Source organism: Engystomops pustulosus, chromosome 11, assembly GCF_040894005.1.
Source record: "Engystomops pustulosus chromosome 11, aEngPut4.maternal, whole genome shotgun sequence".
NCBI lineage: Eukaryota > Metazoa > Chordata > Amphibia > Anura > Leptodactylidae > Engystomops > Engystomops pustulosus.
Genome location: NC_092421.1, coordinates 1,392,385 through 1,405,011, shown reverse-complemented (window position 1 = coordinate 1,405,011; position 12,627 = coordinate 1,392,385). Strand labels below are relative to the sequence as shown.

Sequence of the window (12,627 nt, the reverse complement as noted above, 5' to 3'; positions counted from 1 at the left end):
TTTCCTGGATATTAGATTGGCTGCGCTGCTGTCTTCCGCCAGCCAATCACCTCCGCGGGGCGTGGTTATTGCTTCCTTCCCAATGACCCCGGTGCACTTGCTGCTTCCGGGAACCTTAGTGACGGACCAGTGACTTCCGGTGCCTGGGGACAGTGGAAAGTCTTACAGGTGAGGTCTCCCTTCATTAATATTATCTGCCGGTGATCAGTGCGCAGAGGGTCCTGGTCATAGAGACGTCACTATAGATAGAAGTGGGGGCGCCCTGACACCCCGGGGCCTGAGGGGTCATCTCATTAGTTATGGACATTTCCTTTAAGCTTGTTAGGTTTCTGCTGAGTTAGTGCTACAAGGGTTTGCTGGAGGAATATTTATGTATCGTGACCGCGCTGTATCCGTGAAATACTGTGGCTCCTCCTCCTGCGATAATCCAAGGGGACATTTATCATATGGTGACGCGTGTTGTGAGGTCCGGCCCCTCGTGTGCCCCCGACGCACCATCCTACGTCCTGCGCTGAAAGGTCACAGGTCACCTAATAAACGTCCCTTGGGGTGCGTTCACACGTGGCATCTGTGAGCATCGCCCAGGGACACGGCTCGGGCTGATCGCATGAGATCAGTAACAAGCACCCGGCGTTCTGCTTTGTGTACGTTGCGTGCTGTCACTGATCGCAGGTATCACTGGAGTCGCGGATGTGATTGTGCCACGTCCTGCCCCCGGGCGTTTGTAAATGCAGCACAAATGCCACGGGTAACCAGAAAGTCTTAACATTTTATATCCATACGAAATCTGGTAGGAGGCACCACAGTCTCTGCAGCGATTCCAGGGCCTCATACATTTAGTTTCATCCTCTTCGTCCTCATTCTCCCCGGGTGTGAAGAGCAGGAGAACTCCTCACCCCTCCCCTCTCCATAGAAAGCTGTGTGGCCGTAATTTAGCTATCGCTATGACACGTCCCTCTCTGCCGCTGCTGCCTGGCCCCCATCGTGTGCTCACTGCACCATAGACCACAATGGCGGCCATTATTACGGTCATGTGCCACATGGGGCCACACCGTAAACATATTTGGCCAAAGCGCAGGAATTACCCCCCCCCCCCCAGACTATTCATTTGTTTTCCGTACCCAAATCATTTTATGTTATACTGTGACTATTTACCAGGAAAATCTAAAAAATGATTAAAACCTCAATAAAAGAAATACTATCATCATCATTAGAATAATATCTGATGGGGCCAGACTTGTGTGACTGACACTACACATGCCTAGAGAGAGTGCCTTCACAAAATCTGTCCCCAAGGACCGCACTGGGCCCCTTTGTCTAGAACTTCACCTTTATGTCTATGTCCTTATTATGAACATCCAGTTAAACATCTACAGATCGCTGGTGCTGTCTGCATGTGTCCATGATAATATCGGGTCCAGGTAGGGACACAGGACAGTTAGGTTTGGTCCCCCATCAGGGAAAGCCGCCAGAGGCCGTCAGTGTTTGACCAATTTATGATCTGTAGCACTAGTGAGCATCGCATTCATTGCCTCCACAGTATATACTGTTACCAGCTGATCTCTACTCCGGGTTCGTGGATACAATAGATCGGGCAGTCTCTACATACAGACGTGCGCTCACACTATTTCTGCTCCTACCCTTAAAAGATTTCGACCTACAAGACTAATTTACAACAACCATCTCATTGCTAAGGAAAACCCGAATGATCACTATAGCCCCCCCCCCCCCTGCAATAATTAAGAAACCTGTCACTACAATAACTGTATATATATATATAAATGTGTGTGTGTGTGTTGGGAGCAGAGGCTTAAAGGGTAAAGATCTAAAAGGAAATCTTCCACTTATTTCTCGGTAGATTAACTCTTAACACTGAGTAGATCCCAACATCATGATTATAATTATGCGTTTATTAGGATCTGTGTAGATTAAAGAGGGCTGCAAGGGGCGTCACTATCTTTGGGGCTGATGTTATTATGTGATATTTCTGGCAGATGGTGGGAGGAAGGAGCAGGGGGGAGTGGGGAGAAGGGCTCCAAGTAATGACCCCAGAGCCCTTGTGCTTAAAGAAAACCTATCATCCAGAATAAAACCAGCCGGTGAAGCTCCTGCCAATGTTTTTTTTTTTTTTTTATAGTTCTCATCATGCTGCTGATAATCCCGGCATTATTAAAGTTGTATTCCCACAGAGACAAGTTTCTTATAAATCCTTAGGATAACAAAATATCACATTCTCTAATTCACCGTTATTACCAATAATCCAGCATCTAACAGATATCACCTGTCTCTATCAGTCCTGCTGGACACAATTTTGGTTGCCCCTGGATCCGACCCCTAATCTTCTTCTGCCTAGGGTCGGGCATGACAGATTGTTCTCATGAGTAGTTTCTCCTGTTTGCTCCCTGCAGCGGCCGCCTGCTTTGCATTCCAGGACGAGCTCACACAGACGCAGAGACTGGCGCTCACATGAGCGTTTCCTGCACCAAGCAGCATGGTGAGGAGACTAGATCTCCAAGCTACAGAAACATAACATTTATATAGCAGGGGTGGATGAATAAAGCAGAGCTGACAGGGTGTGTTATAGGTGAGATGTAGCAGAGCTAATAGTGTCATTATGTATAATATACATCTCATGGATCTCATTATCTCTGATCTGTCTCGTCTCTTTTTCTATTTGATACTAGTGAATGTTCAGAAGCTAAATAAAAGTGTAGATAAACCCTGGGCCCTGATAATCTAAGCACATTGTCAGCACACAGAATTTCATAGCACAGAGGGATCATGCAGTAAGTGTCAGTGCGGCACAACAGCCCCAAAAAGTCTCAAAATTTAATGGCGTGCCCCAAGATTTGCTAATTTTTCATGCATTCTTCACCAAAATACAGTTTGTTCCAGAAGTCTGTTCTGTCTTTCATGTAAACCTGTTGTTACACATTCTGATATTTGGGTATTCAGTGATGCTGTAATGTGTGTGATCTGGATGAATTAAAGGATTTGGTCCAATATATAATGTTTTGAGCTGTGCACAGAATAGTGGGTAACATACTGATTGGTGGGGGTCCCACTGCTGCTGACTGCCCAGGATCCCATTCTCACTATTGGGTAGAGGGGGAGGTCGCGCATGTAACTTCTATAAGATGGGCGCAGCACTCGGCTCTCCGGCCGGTCCCATAGAATTGAATGGAGTGGCCGGACACGTGGCGCTCCACCCATTAGGGAGGTGTCCCATTCTCCTACTTACTGGGGGTCCCAATATCTTCTTTTTTAATGGTTCTTGATGAGTTTTGTCTTACAAATATCTTCTTCTTTGTTCTCATAAAATTATTACGATTACCCCCGACTATTCTTGTGTTTGGCTTCTAGTATAAGGAGGATTTTGTAGAACCAAACGTGGCTCACGAACTGATAGAGAAACGCAATGAGAAGATCGTGGAGGTGAGAGGTGAGCGCTGCAGGGAATGCTGGGACATTATATCTGGGACCATGTGTCCGGGTGGTGACCGTATCATTATCAGGTTCCTATAAGGTGTCAGGATGTCTCAGTCCATTTCTCCATGGAGGAGCGGGACTACATAGAAGAGCACAAGGATCAGTACGAGGACCTCGTGATGGAGGACCCCCGGACCCCCACATCACCAGGTAAGAGGAGAAGAGTTTCCCTGATCTTCTACCCTTTCCATATGTGCTGTATATTCACTGTGTCTCTTCCTATAGAGGGATCCAGCTATGGAGGCTCACCGGAGAGAAGTCCTGCTCCGAAGAATTTAAAGGTATCATGAAAGTGCTACAAGAGACTGACCTAAGGGCTTCCACTGACCATACAGTACAGTTACCTGTATACAGTAACCTTCCCCTATACTGTAGTGTGTAAGGCTCGTAGCCCCGTACGCATGTCATGTGATAGAGGTACACACACGATTTGGATGTATTCTAGAATTGGCTAGACCTTTCTTGTATGATCCGATGTGGAATCTTCTCCAGGATACAGACCTGGTTATTGTTAAAATGGAAGAGGCGGCGGCGGAGGAGGAGGACGAGGAGGAAGAGGAAAAGTACGAGCTGGAGGATCAGTTCTATAAAGAAGAGGAGACGCCTGTAGATATTTGCTCATGTGAGTTTTAACTTTTTGTGTCGTCTTTGTCACAGTCTTTCCCTTCAAGGGCTGGGAATTTAGTGTAAGTAAAAAATGGCTTCTCCCCACATCACATACACAATCCGCCTGAATAAGGAAGAAAGGCAGGGGTAAAAGAAGGAGCAGATCTCCTTAATAATATGTATCACCTATTGGTTAGAAGTTTAGTTATGCCTCAAAGAGGTTTCCATCGCTCAGAAAAACATCCGAGGACACAGGATAAATGATAGAAATCTCCCCCACAGTCCCCCTCCAGCGGCAGCTCATGTTCTCTGTTACTTTTGGTTACATTGTACCAGGATTAGTATCTAGAGATGAGCAGACCCGATGGACGGGTTCAGCCGCCTGCCCCGGACGTATTGCTGAACAGCGAATCTGGCAAATTGACGCCTGTAGCACCTGCCCAAAGCCCCTCACCAATTACAGCCGCGACTAGTTGTTAAAGAGAACCCGTCATGCAAAATAACCCCCCTAAACTAAATATATTTTCATAAACTGCCATTAGAGAGCATTGCCTCTATCCCTTCATTGTCCCTCTACATGCCTGTAACCCTAAGCAATGAGATCCTAAAGCTGTATGCAAATGACCTGTGAAATGTCCAATGAAGCATTAGCATATTCAAGCTGTCCACCTTATTCATGAGTGGGAGGCACAGCCACACCCCCAGTGCTTGACTGACAGCCTGTATAATGATGTGAGGCTGTATAATGATGTGCTTCCTGGTGCTGGTGGCCACACCCCCAGTGCATGACTGACAGCCTGTATAATGATGTGCTTCCTGGTGCTGGTGGCCACGCCCCCTGCAGCCTGTGTGTGTATGAGATACTCCTATACATATGACTGACAGCCTGTATAATGATGTGAGGCTGTATAATGATGTGCTTCCTGGTGCTGGCGCCCCCTGCAGCCTGTGTGTATGAGATACTCCTATACATATGACTGACAGCCTGTATAATGATGTGAGGCTGTATAATGGTGTGCTTCCTGGTGCTGGCGCCCCCTGCAGCCTGTGTGTGTATGAGATACTCCTATACATATGACTGACAGCCTGTATAATGATGTGAGGCTGTATAATGATGTGCTTCCTGGTGCTGGCGCCCCCTGCAGCCTGTGTGTGCATGTGTGTGTGTAGAGAGAGATACAGCAGCTCCAGGCAGCCATGTTACAGCAGAACATGTCAGATTCATGTGTAGCTGATGTCTGTGTCTCTCACCTGTGTATTAGGAGGATGCAGCATGTCAGCAGATGCAGCACACACACTAGCCATGCTTTACTATACATTACACACAGACATGAGCAGGGGGAGGAGAGGGGAGGAGTAACAGGGGTGACATCACTGCCTCTGACCATGTGACCAGCCTCATTTACATGATAAAGAATAGATGATTTTACAATGAATAATGTATGAAATAACTAGATAAAGGCTGGGATGGGATCCTTGTGAGCTGCTCCAACAGGTAGAGGTGACAGGACAAGTGACACAGACCTGATGACAGGTGTCCTTTTAAGGGCATCAATTTTCCGGATTGAATGTTTGACCGCCAATACGGCAATGTTTTTGGGTTAGATGGCCAAACCCCAGCATGGTGTCTGCTCCTCCCTATCCGTGGCCACTTCCTGGTGGAGCTCGGTCATCATTGAGGTTAATGTATTCGTACTATTTGTATCTATTTTATGTGCCACACTTTGTTGTATCATTTACAAGCGATGACTTTATTACCAGTAGATGGAGAAAATGCAGAAGATTTCTCAGACGAGAGTTCCTGCGGTCCCGAGGAATGTAAGATGGAAGACTATAACATTGTTCAAGTCAGCCTGGACGGTGAACTGGCGGATCCGTCTTCCGAAGCCTCTAATAACGTGGAACCTTTCGGCCACATATCAGATCCCGGTGAACATGATGGCCCCTGCCGTGTCCGTAAGTTATTCCCCTGTCCTGAATGTGGAAAAAGGTTTGCTCATAATTCAAATCTCACCACACATCAGAGAATTCACACCGGGGAGAAGCCGTTCCCGTGCCCCGAGTGCGGAAAGCGTTTTAAACAGAAGTCGGATCTTGTTCGCCACGAGAGGATTCACACCGGACAGAAACCCTTCCCCTGTTCTCATTGTGGCAAATGTTTTACACAGAAGTCGGACCTTATTAAACACGAGATCAATCACACGGGGCAGAAGCCCTTTCCATGTGCCGAGTGTGGGAAAAGTTTTACACGGAAATCAGTGCTCCTCCGGCACCAGAGGATCCATACGGTGGAGACGCCATTCCTGTGCTCAGAGTGCGGCAAGTACTTTGTGCAGAAGTCTGACCTCGTCTACCACCTGAGGATCCACATGGGTGAAAAGCCTTTTTCTTGCTCAGACTGCGGCAAATGCTTCACTCAGAAGTCGGACCTCGTTATACATCAGAGAATTCACACGGGAGAGCGGCCATTTTCGTGTTCGGATTGCGGGAAATGTTTTACCCATAAGACGATGCTTAATAATCACCAAAAAATTCATTCGGGGGAGAAACCTTTTCCATGCTTGGATTGCGGGAAATGTTTTGTGCAAAAAGCAAATCTTGTTTATCACCAGAGAATCCACACGGGAGAGAAGCCCTTTCCTTGTACTGAATGTGGCCGGTGTTTTACTCAAAAATCGGATCTTGTTCGACATCAGAGAATTCATAGGGAGCAGAAGTCGCCGACCCGTCCTGATACATAGAACAGTGGCACAGCTTATTTTTAGTCGGCAATTTTTCCTTTTATTGATCCTTTGCACATAAAACTAACCATACAACAGGTATGAATATTCACCACGCTGTAATCATCTCCCCTGTACTTCTGCAGGGGGACTGCATCTATGTTATGAACTAGGACCAGCGACCGGCCACAAGGCTAATGGGTGGCCCCCACCGGCACCCTTCACCATTGAGGAGAAGGAGGGGGCCTCTGCTCTTCTCCCTGTATCAGTATCCTGAGGACATCTACACTGCGGAGTCCAGCCACAACCTGTAGGGTTGTTGCTCTCGGCCTAGGGTGTGGGGGCGGGGCTTTGTGTGTGAATGGGCGTGGTCACCGGCTGGAGGTCAGAGAAGCAGCAAGGGCATAAAGCACTGAAGTGACGGGTGTATCTTTTTGGGAAGGGAAGAGTTAAATGAAGGAGTGATTTGCTTGATCAGATGTGGGGGTTAGCGGCTATTTCAGGGGGTTAGGGGAACTTTAAACTGCAAGTTTCCTCTGTTGCACCCCTATTCAGTGGGACGCTGCCTGGCATGGGCACTCAATACTATTCACCTGCTTCGGCTCCCAGTTCCAGGTTCGCCAGTCTTGCCGCTTCTCCAGTATTTGTGGACGTTTGTGGCCAAAGTGCGGCGCCAGAGAAGCCACAAGATGAGCGGAGCCGGAACTGGGAGCCAGTGGGGGGGAAGTACGTGAATTCACTGCAAAGGGGCCCACTAAGGCTCTATAGCCCTGGGGCCTACCGCAGTTTGGAGGCAGATCCCCAGCAGATATCAGTGGCCATTTCAGGGGAAACCTGACCGGGAAGTGACAGAGGCTCCAGGACTATTCATGCGTCTAATGTGTAGAAATAAATAATTTATCACAGCAGATCAGTGCTTTATGCCCACAAATACTGAATGCACAGGAGACGGATCCTCTCTCTCTCTCTCCAATGACGTCACGGGGAGCGGCGATCGAAAATAAGATGGTAGCGCCCACGCACCACGGACTTTTGGCAATCAGAAGGTTGACACCCGCGATTGATGCTGACACTGATCGTGGTGGTGCCGGTGTCACCCTGTATGGAGAGGCTTAGCCCTGGAGCCCTCTCCATACACCCGCAGGTGACGTGACGTACATATATACGTTACCTGTCAGTAAGGGGTTAAGAGCCCAAAAATATTCTGTGCAACCAAGAAAAATCAATGATCATCAAACGTTTTTAAAAACTTGCATTAGTTTTAGCTTTATGATTTGGAAACTGTTCCCCCTCCACACTCCATGGGTCCGGTGAGGCTCTTACACCTCGTGTTCCCAATGACTCCCTATAAGGATCACCTACCTGCTCATCACTGAGTGTAAGTCCCTGTATCTCCAGCCAGGGCCGGGACCAGAAACCCTCCAGTAGATGGCGACTTGCATCAGAAATATTTATTTGCACGCTCAGCGGTGATGATTAAAAGTGCGACAGACAAAACTAATACCGGATCCTGTTTATTCTCATAACCCTGAATCCACGGCTAATAATGTATCTGTAGCGAGGCCCGGGACATTGCGCTGTACGGAGGGGGCCCCACCTTATATCAGGTGCTCAGGGCCGGAGCAGTGCGATCGCTGGCGCAGTTTCCTGTCGCTCCTGACTGTGAGTGTAATGAGATGATCCTGAGCCGTGTTCAGACGGACGAGAAACTCGCTTCTAAGTGTTGTACATTAAAGGGGTTGGCCAAGATTATGCAAATATCTCAAGGTTGTATAATCTTGAACGACCCTTTAAGTTTCTGGTTGTTGAAAAAGGCAAAAGGTCAGTTGCCTCAGAACCCCGACCCCCCCCCCCCTGTATATACTCCTGTATAAGCCAAACTCTGCTTATACTCGAGTCCAAATACAAAGGGAAACTCAATACTCACCTCTCCGGCACCCTCCAGGTCTTCTCTTCTCCTGTACGGCAGGTCCGTGGGACGTTGTAAAGCACAGACTCTGATGTCAGCCGCCGCTGCTGACACACACAATATGATGGCAGCAGAGACCGACGTCAGAGCCTGTGCACCGCAACGTATCACGGACCCGCCGCTGCCGGACAGAAGAAGAGAAGACGTTTGTATTGGTCACACAGCAGCTGGCTATATACATGGGACTGACTGGCTATAAACTGGGGCTAGGGTGCTGGTTGTCTATATACTGGGGGGGGGCAAGGGGCTGAATAGCTATATACTGGGGAGGGCAAGGGGCTGAATGGCTATATACTGGGGGGGCAGGGGCTGGCAGGCTATATACTGGGGGGGCAGGGGCTGAATAGCTATATACCGGGGGGCAGGGGCTGGCAGGCTATATAGTGGGGGGCAGGGGCTGCATAGCTATATACTGGGGGGCAAGGGGCTGGCAGGCTATATAGTGGGGGGCAAGTGGCTAAATAGCTATATACTGGGGGGCAAGGGGCTGGCAGGCTATATACTGGGGGGCAGGGGCTGAATAGCTATATACTGGGGGGCAGGGGCTGGCAGGCTATATACTGGGGGAAAGGGGCTGAATAGCTATATACTGGGGGCAGGGGCTGCAGGCTATATACTGGGGGAAAGGGGCTGAATAGCTATATACTGGGGGGCAGGGGCTGAATGGCTATATACTGGGGGGCAGGGGCTGAATGACTATATACTGGGGGGGCAGGGGCTGAATAGCTATATACTAGGGGGCAGGGGCTGAATAGCTATATACTGGGGGCAGGGGCTGAATAGCTATATACTGGGGGCAGGGGCTGAATAGCTATATACTGGGGGCAGGGGCTGAATAGCTATATACTGGGGGGTAGGGGGCTGGCAGGTTATATACTGGGGGCAGGGGCTGGCAGGCTATATACTGGGGTGCAGGGGCTGGCAGGCTATATACTGGGGTGCAGGGGCTGGCAGGCTATATACTGGGGGCAGGGGCTGGCAGGCTATATACTAGGGGCAAGGGGCTGGCAGGCTATATACTGGGGGGCAGGGGCTGAATAGCTATATACTGGGGGCAGGGGCTGGCAGGCTATATACTGGGGGAAAGGGGCTGAATAGCTATATACTGGGGGCAGGGGCTGCAGGCTGTATACTGGGGGCAGGGGCTGCAGGCTGTATACTGGGGGCAGGGGCTGGCAGGCTATATACTGGGGGAAAGGGGCTGAATAGCTATATACTGGGGGGCAGGGGCTGGCAGGCTATATACTGGGGGGCAGGCAGGTTGTATACTGGGGGGCAGGAGCTGGCAGGCTATATACTGGGGGGCAGGCAGGTTGTATACTGGGGGGCAAGGGGCTGAATAGCTATATACGGGGGGGCAGGGGCTGAATAGCTATATACAGGGGGTAGGGGTCTGCTGGCTATATACTGGGGGGCAAGGGACTGAATAGCTACATACTGGGGGGCAGGGGCTGAATAGCTATATACTGGGGGGCAGGGGGCTGAATAGCTGTATACTGGTGGGCAGGGGCTGAATAGCTATATACTGGGGGTAAGGGGCTGAATAGCTATATACTGGGGGGCAGGGGCTGGCAGGCTATATACTGGGGGTAAGGGGCTGAATAGCTATATACTGGGGGGCAGGGGCTGACAGGCTATATACTGGGGGGCAGGGGCTGAATAGCTATATACTGGGGGGCAGGGGCTGGCAGGCTATATACTGGGGGGCAGGGGCTGAATAGCTATATACTGGGGGGCAGGGGCTGGCAGGCTATATACTGGGAGGTAAGGGTCTGAATAGCTATATACTGGGGGTCAGGGGCTGGCAGGCTATATACTGCGGGGCAGGGGCTGGCAGGCTATATACTGGGGGGCAGGGGCTGGCAGGCTATATACTGGGGGCAGGGGTGAATAGCTATATACTGGGGGGCAGGGGCTGGCAGGCTATATACTGGGGGGTAAGGGGCTGAATAGCTATATACTGGGGGGTAAGGTGCTGAATAGCTATATACTGGGGGTAAGGGGCTGAATAGCTATATACTGGGGGTAAGGGGCTGAATAGCTATATACTGGGGGTCAGGGGCTGAATAGCTACATACTGGGGGTCAGGGGCTGAATAGCTACATACTGGGGGTCAGGGGCTGGCAGGCTGTATACTGGGGGTCAGGGGCTGGAAGGCTATATACTGGGGGGGCAGGGGCTGGCAGGCTATATACTGGGGGGGCAGGGGCTGAATAGCTATATACCGGGGGGCAGGGGCTGGCAGGCTATATAGTGGGGGGCAGGGGCTGCATAGCTATATACTGGGGGGCAAGGGGCTGGCAGGCTATATAGTGGGGGGCAAGTGGCTAAATAGCTATATACTGGGGGGCAAGGGGCTGGCAGGCTATATACTGGGGGACAGGGGCTGAATAGCTATATACTGGGGGGCAAGGGGCTGGCAGGCTATATAGTGGGGGGCAAGTGGCTAAATAGCTATATACTGGGGGGCAAGGGGCTGGCAGGCTATATACTGGGGGGCAGGGGCTGAATAGCTATATACTGGGGGGCAGGGGCTGGCAGGCTATATACTGGGGGAAAGGGGCTGAATAGCTATATACTGGGGGCAGGGGCTGCAGGCTATATACTGGGGGAAAGGGGCTGAATAGCTATATACTGGGGGGCAGGGGCTGAATGACTATATACTGGGGGGGCAGGGGCTGAATAGCTATATACTAGGGGGCAGGGGCTGAATAGCTATATACTGGGGGCAGGGGCTGAATAGCTATATACTGGGGGCAGGGGCTGAATAGCTATATACTGGGGGGTAGGGGGCTGGCAGGTTATATACTGGGGGCAGGGGCTGGCAGGCTATATACTGGGGTGCAGGGGCTGGCAGGCTATATACTGGGGTGCAGGGGCTGGCAGGCTATATACTGGGGTGCAGGGGCTGGCAGGCTATATACTGGGGGCAGGGGCTGGCAGGCTATATACTAGGGGCAAGGGGCTGGCAGGCTATATACTGGGGGGCAGGGGCTGAATAGCTATATACTGGGGGCAGGGGCTGGCAGGCTATATACTGGGGGAAAGGGGCTGAATAGCTATATACTGGGGGCAGGGGCTGCAGGCTGTATACTGGGGGCAGGGGCTGCAGGCTGTATACTGGGGGCAGGGGCTGGCAGGCTATATACTGGGGGAAAGGGGCTGAATAGCTATATACTGGGGGGCAGGGGCTGGCAGGCTATATACTGGGGGGCAGGCAGGTTGTATACTGGGGGGCAGGAGCTGGCAGGCTATATACTGGGGGGCAGGCAGGTTGTATACTGGGGGGCAAGGGGCTGAATAGCTATATACGGGGGGGCAGGGGCTGAATAGCTATATACAGGGGGTAGGGGTCTGCTGGCTATATACTGGGGGGCAAGGGACTGAATAGCTACATACTGGGGGGCAGGGGCTGAATAGCTATATACTGGGGGGCAGGGGGCTGAATAGCTGTATACTGGTGGGCAGGGGCTGAATAGCTATATACTGGGGGTAAGGGGCTGAATAGCTATATACTGGGGGGCAGGGGCTGGCAGGCTATATACTGGGGGTAAGGGGCTGAATAGCTATATACTGGGGGGCAGGGGCTGGCAGGCTATATACTGGGGGGCAGGGGCTGAATAGCTATATACTGGGGGGCAGGGGCTGGCAGGCTATATACTGGGGGGCAGGGGCTGAATAGCTATATACTGGGGGGCAGGGGCTGGCAGGCTATATACTGGGAGGTAAGGGTCTGAATAGCTATATACTGGGGGGCAGGGGCTGGCAGGCTATATACTGGGGGGCAGGGGCTGGCAGGCTATATACTGGGGGGCAGGGGCTGGCAGGCTATATACTGGGGGC

The 12,627-nt window shown here is 50.9% G+C and overlaps 1 protein-coding gene across 1 annotated transcript in view; it reads left to right on the top strand.

The window, feature by feature from the left end:
* The first annotated feature begins 21 nt into the window (after positions 1–21).
* The window catches only part of LOC140106339 (uncharacterized), a 17,510-nt gene continuing 4,904 nt past the window's right edge, over positions 22–12,627 (top strand). The window contains exons 1-6 of the mRNA XM_072130738.1: positions 22–168; positions 3,364–3,442; positions 3,516–3,639; positions 3,715–3,770; positions 3,982–4,111; positions 5,857–6,779. Of these exons, the coding sequence (XP_071986839.1) occupies positions 3,555–3,639; positions 3,715–3,770; positions 3,982–4,111; positions 5,857–6,779 (1,194 nt within the window). The 5' untranslated portion in view covers positions 22–168; positions 3,364–3,442; positions 3,516–3,554. The remainder of the gene's footprint in view (positions 169–3,363; positions 3,443–3,515; positions 3,640–3,714; positions 3,771–3,981; positions 4,112–5,856; positions 6,780–12,627) is intronic.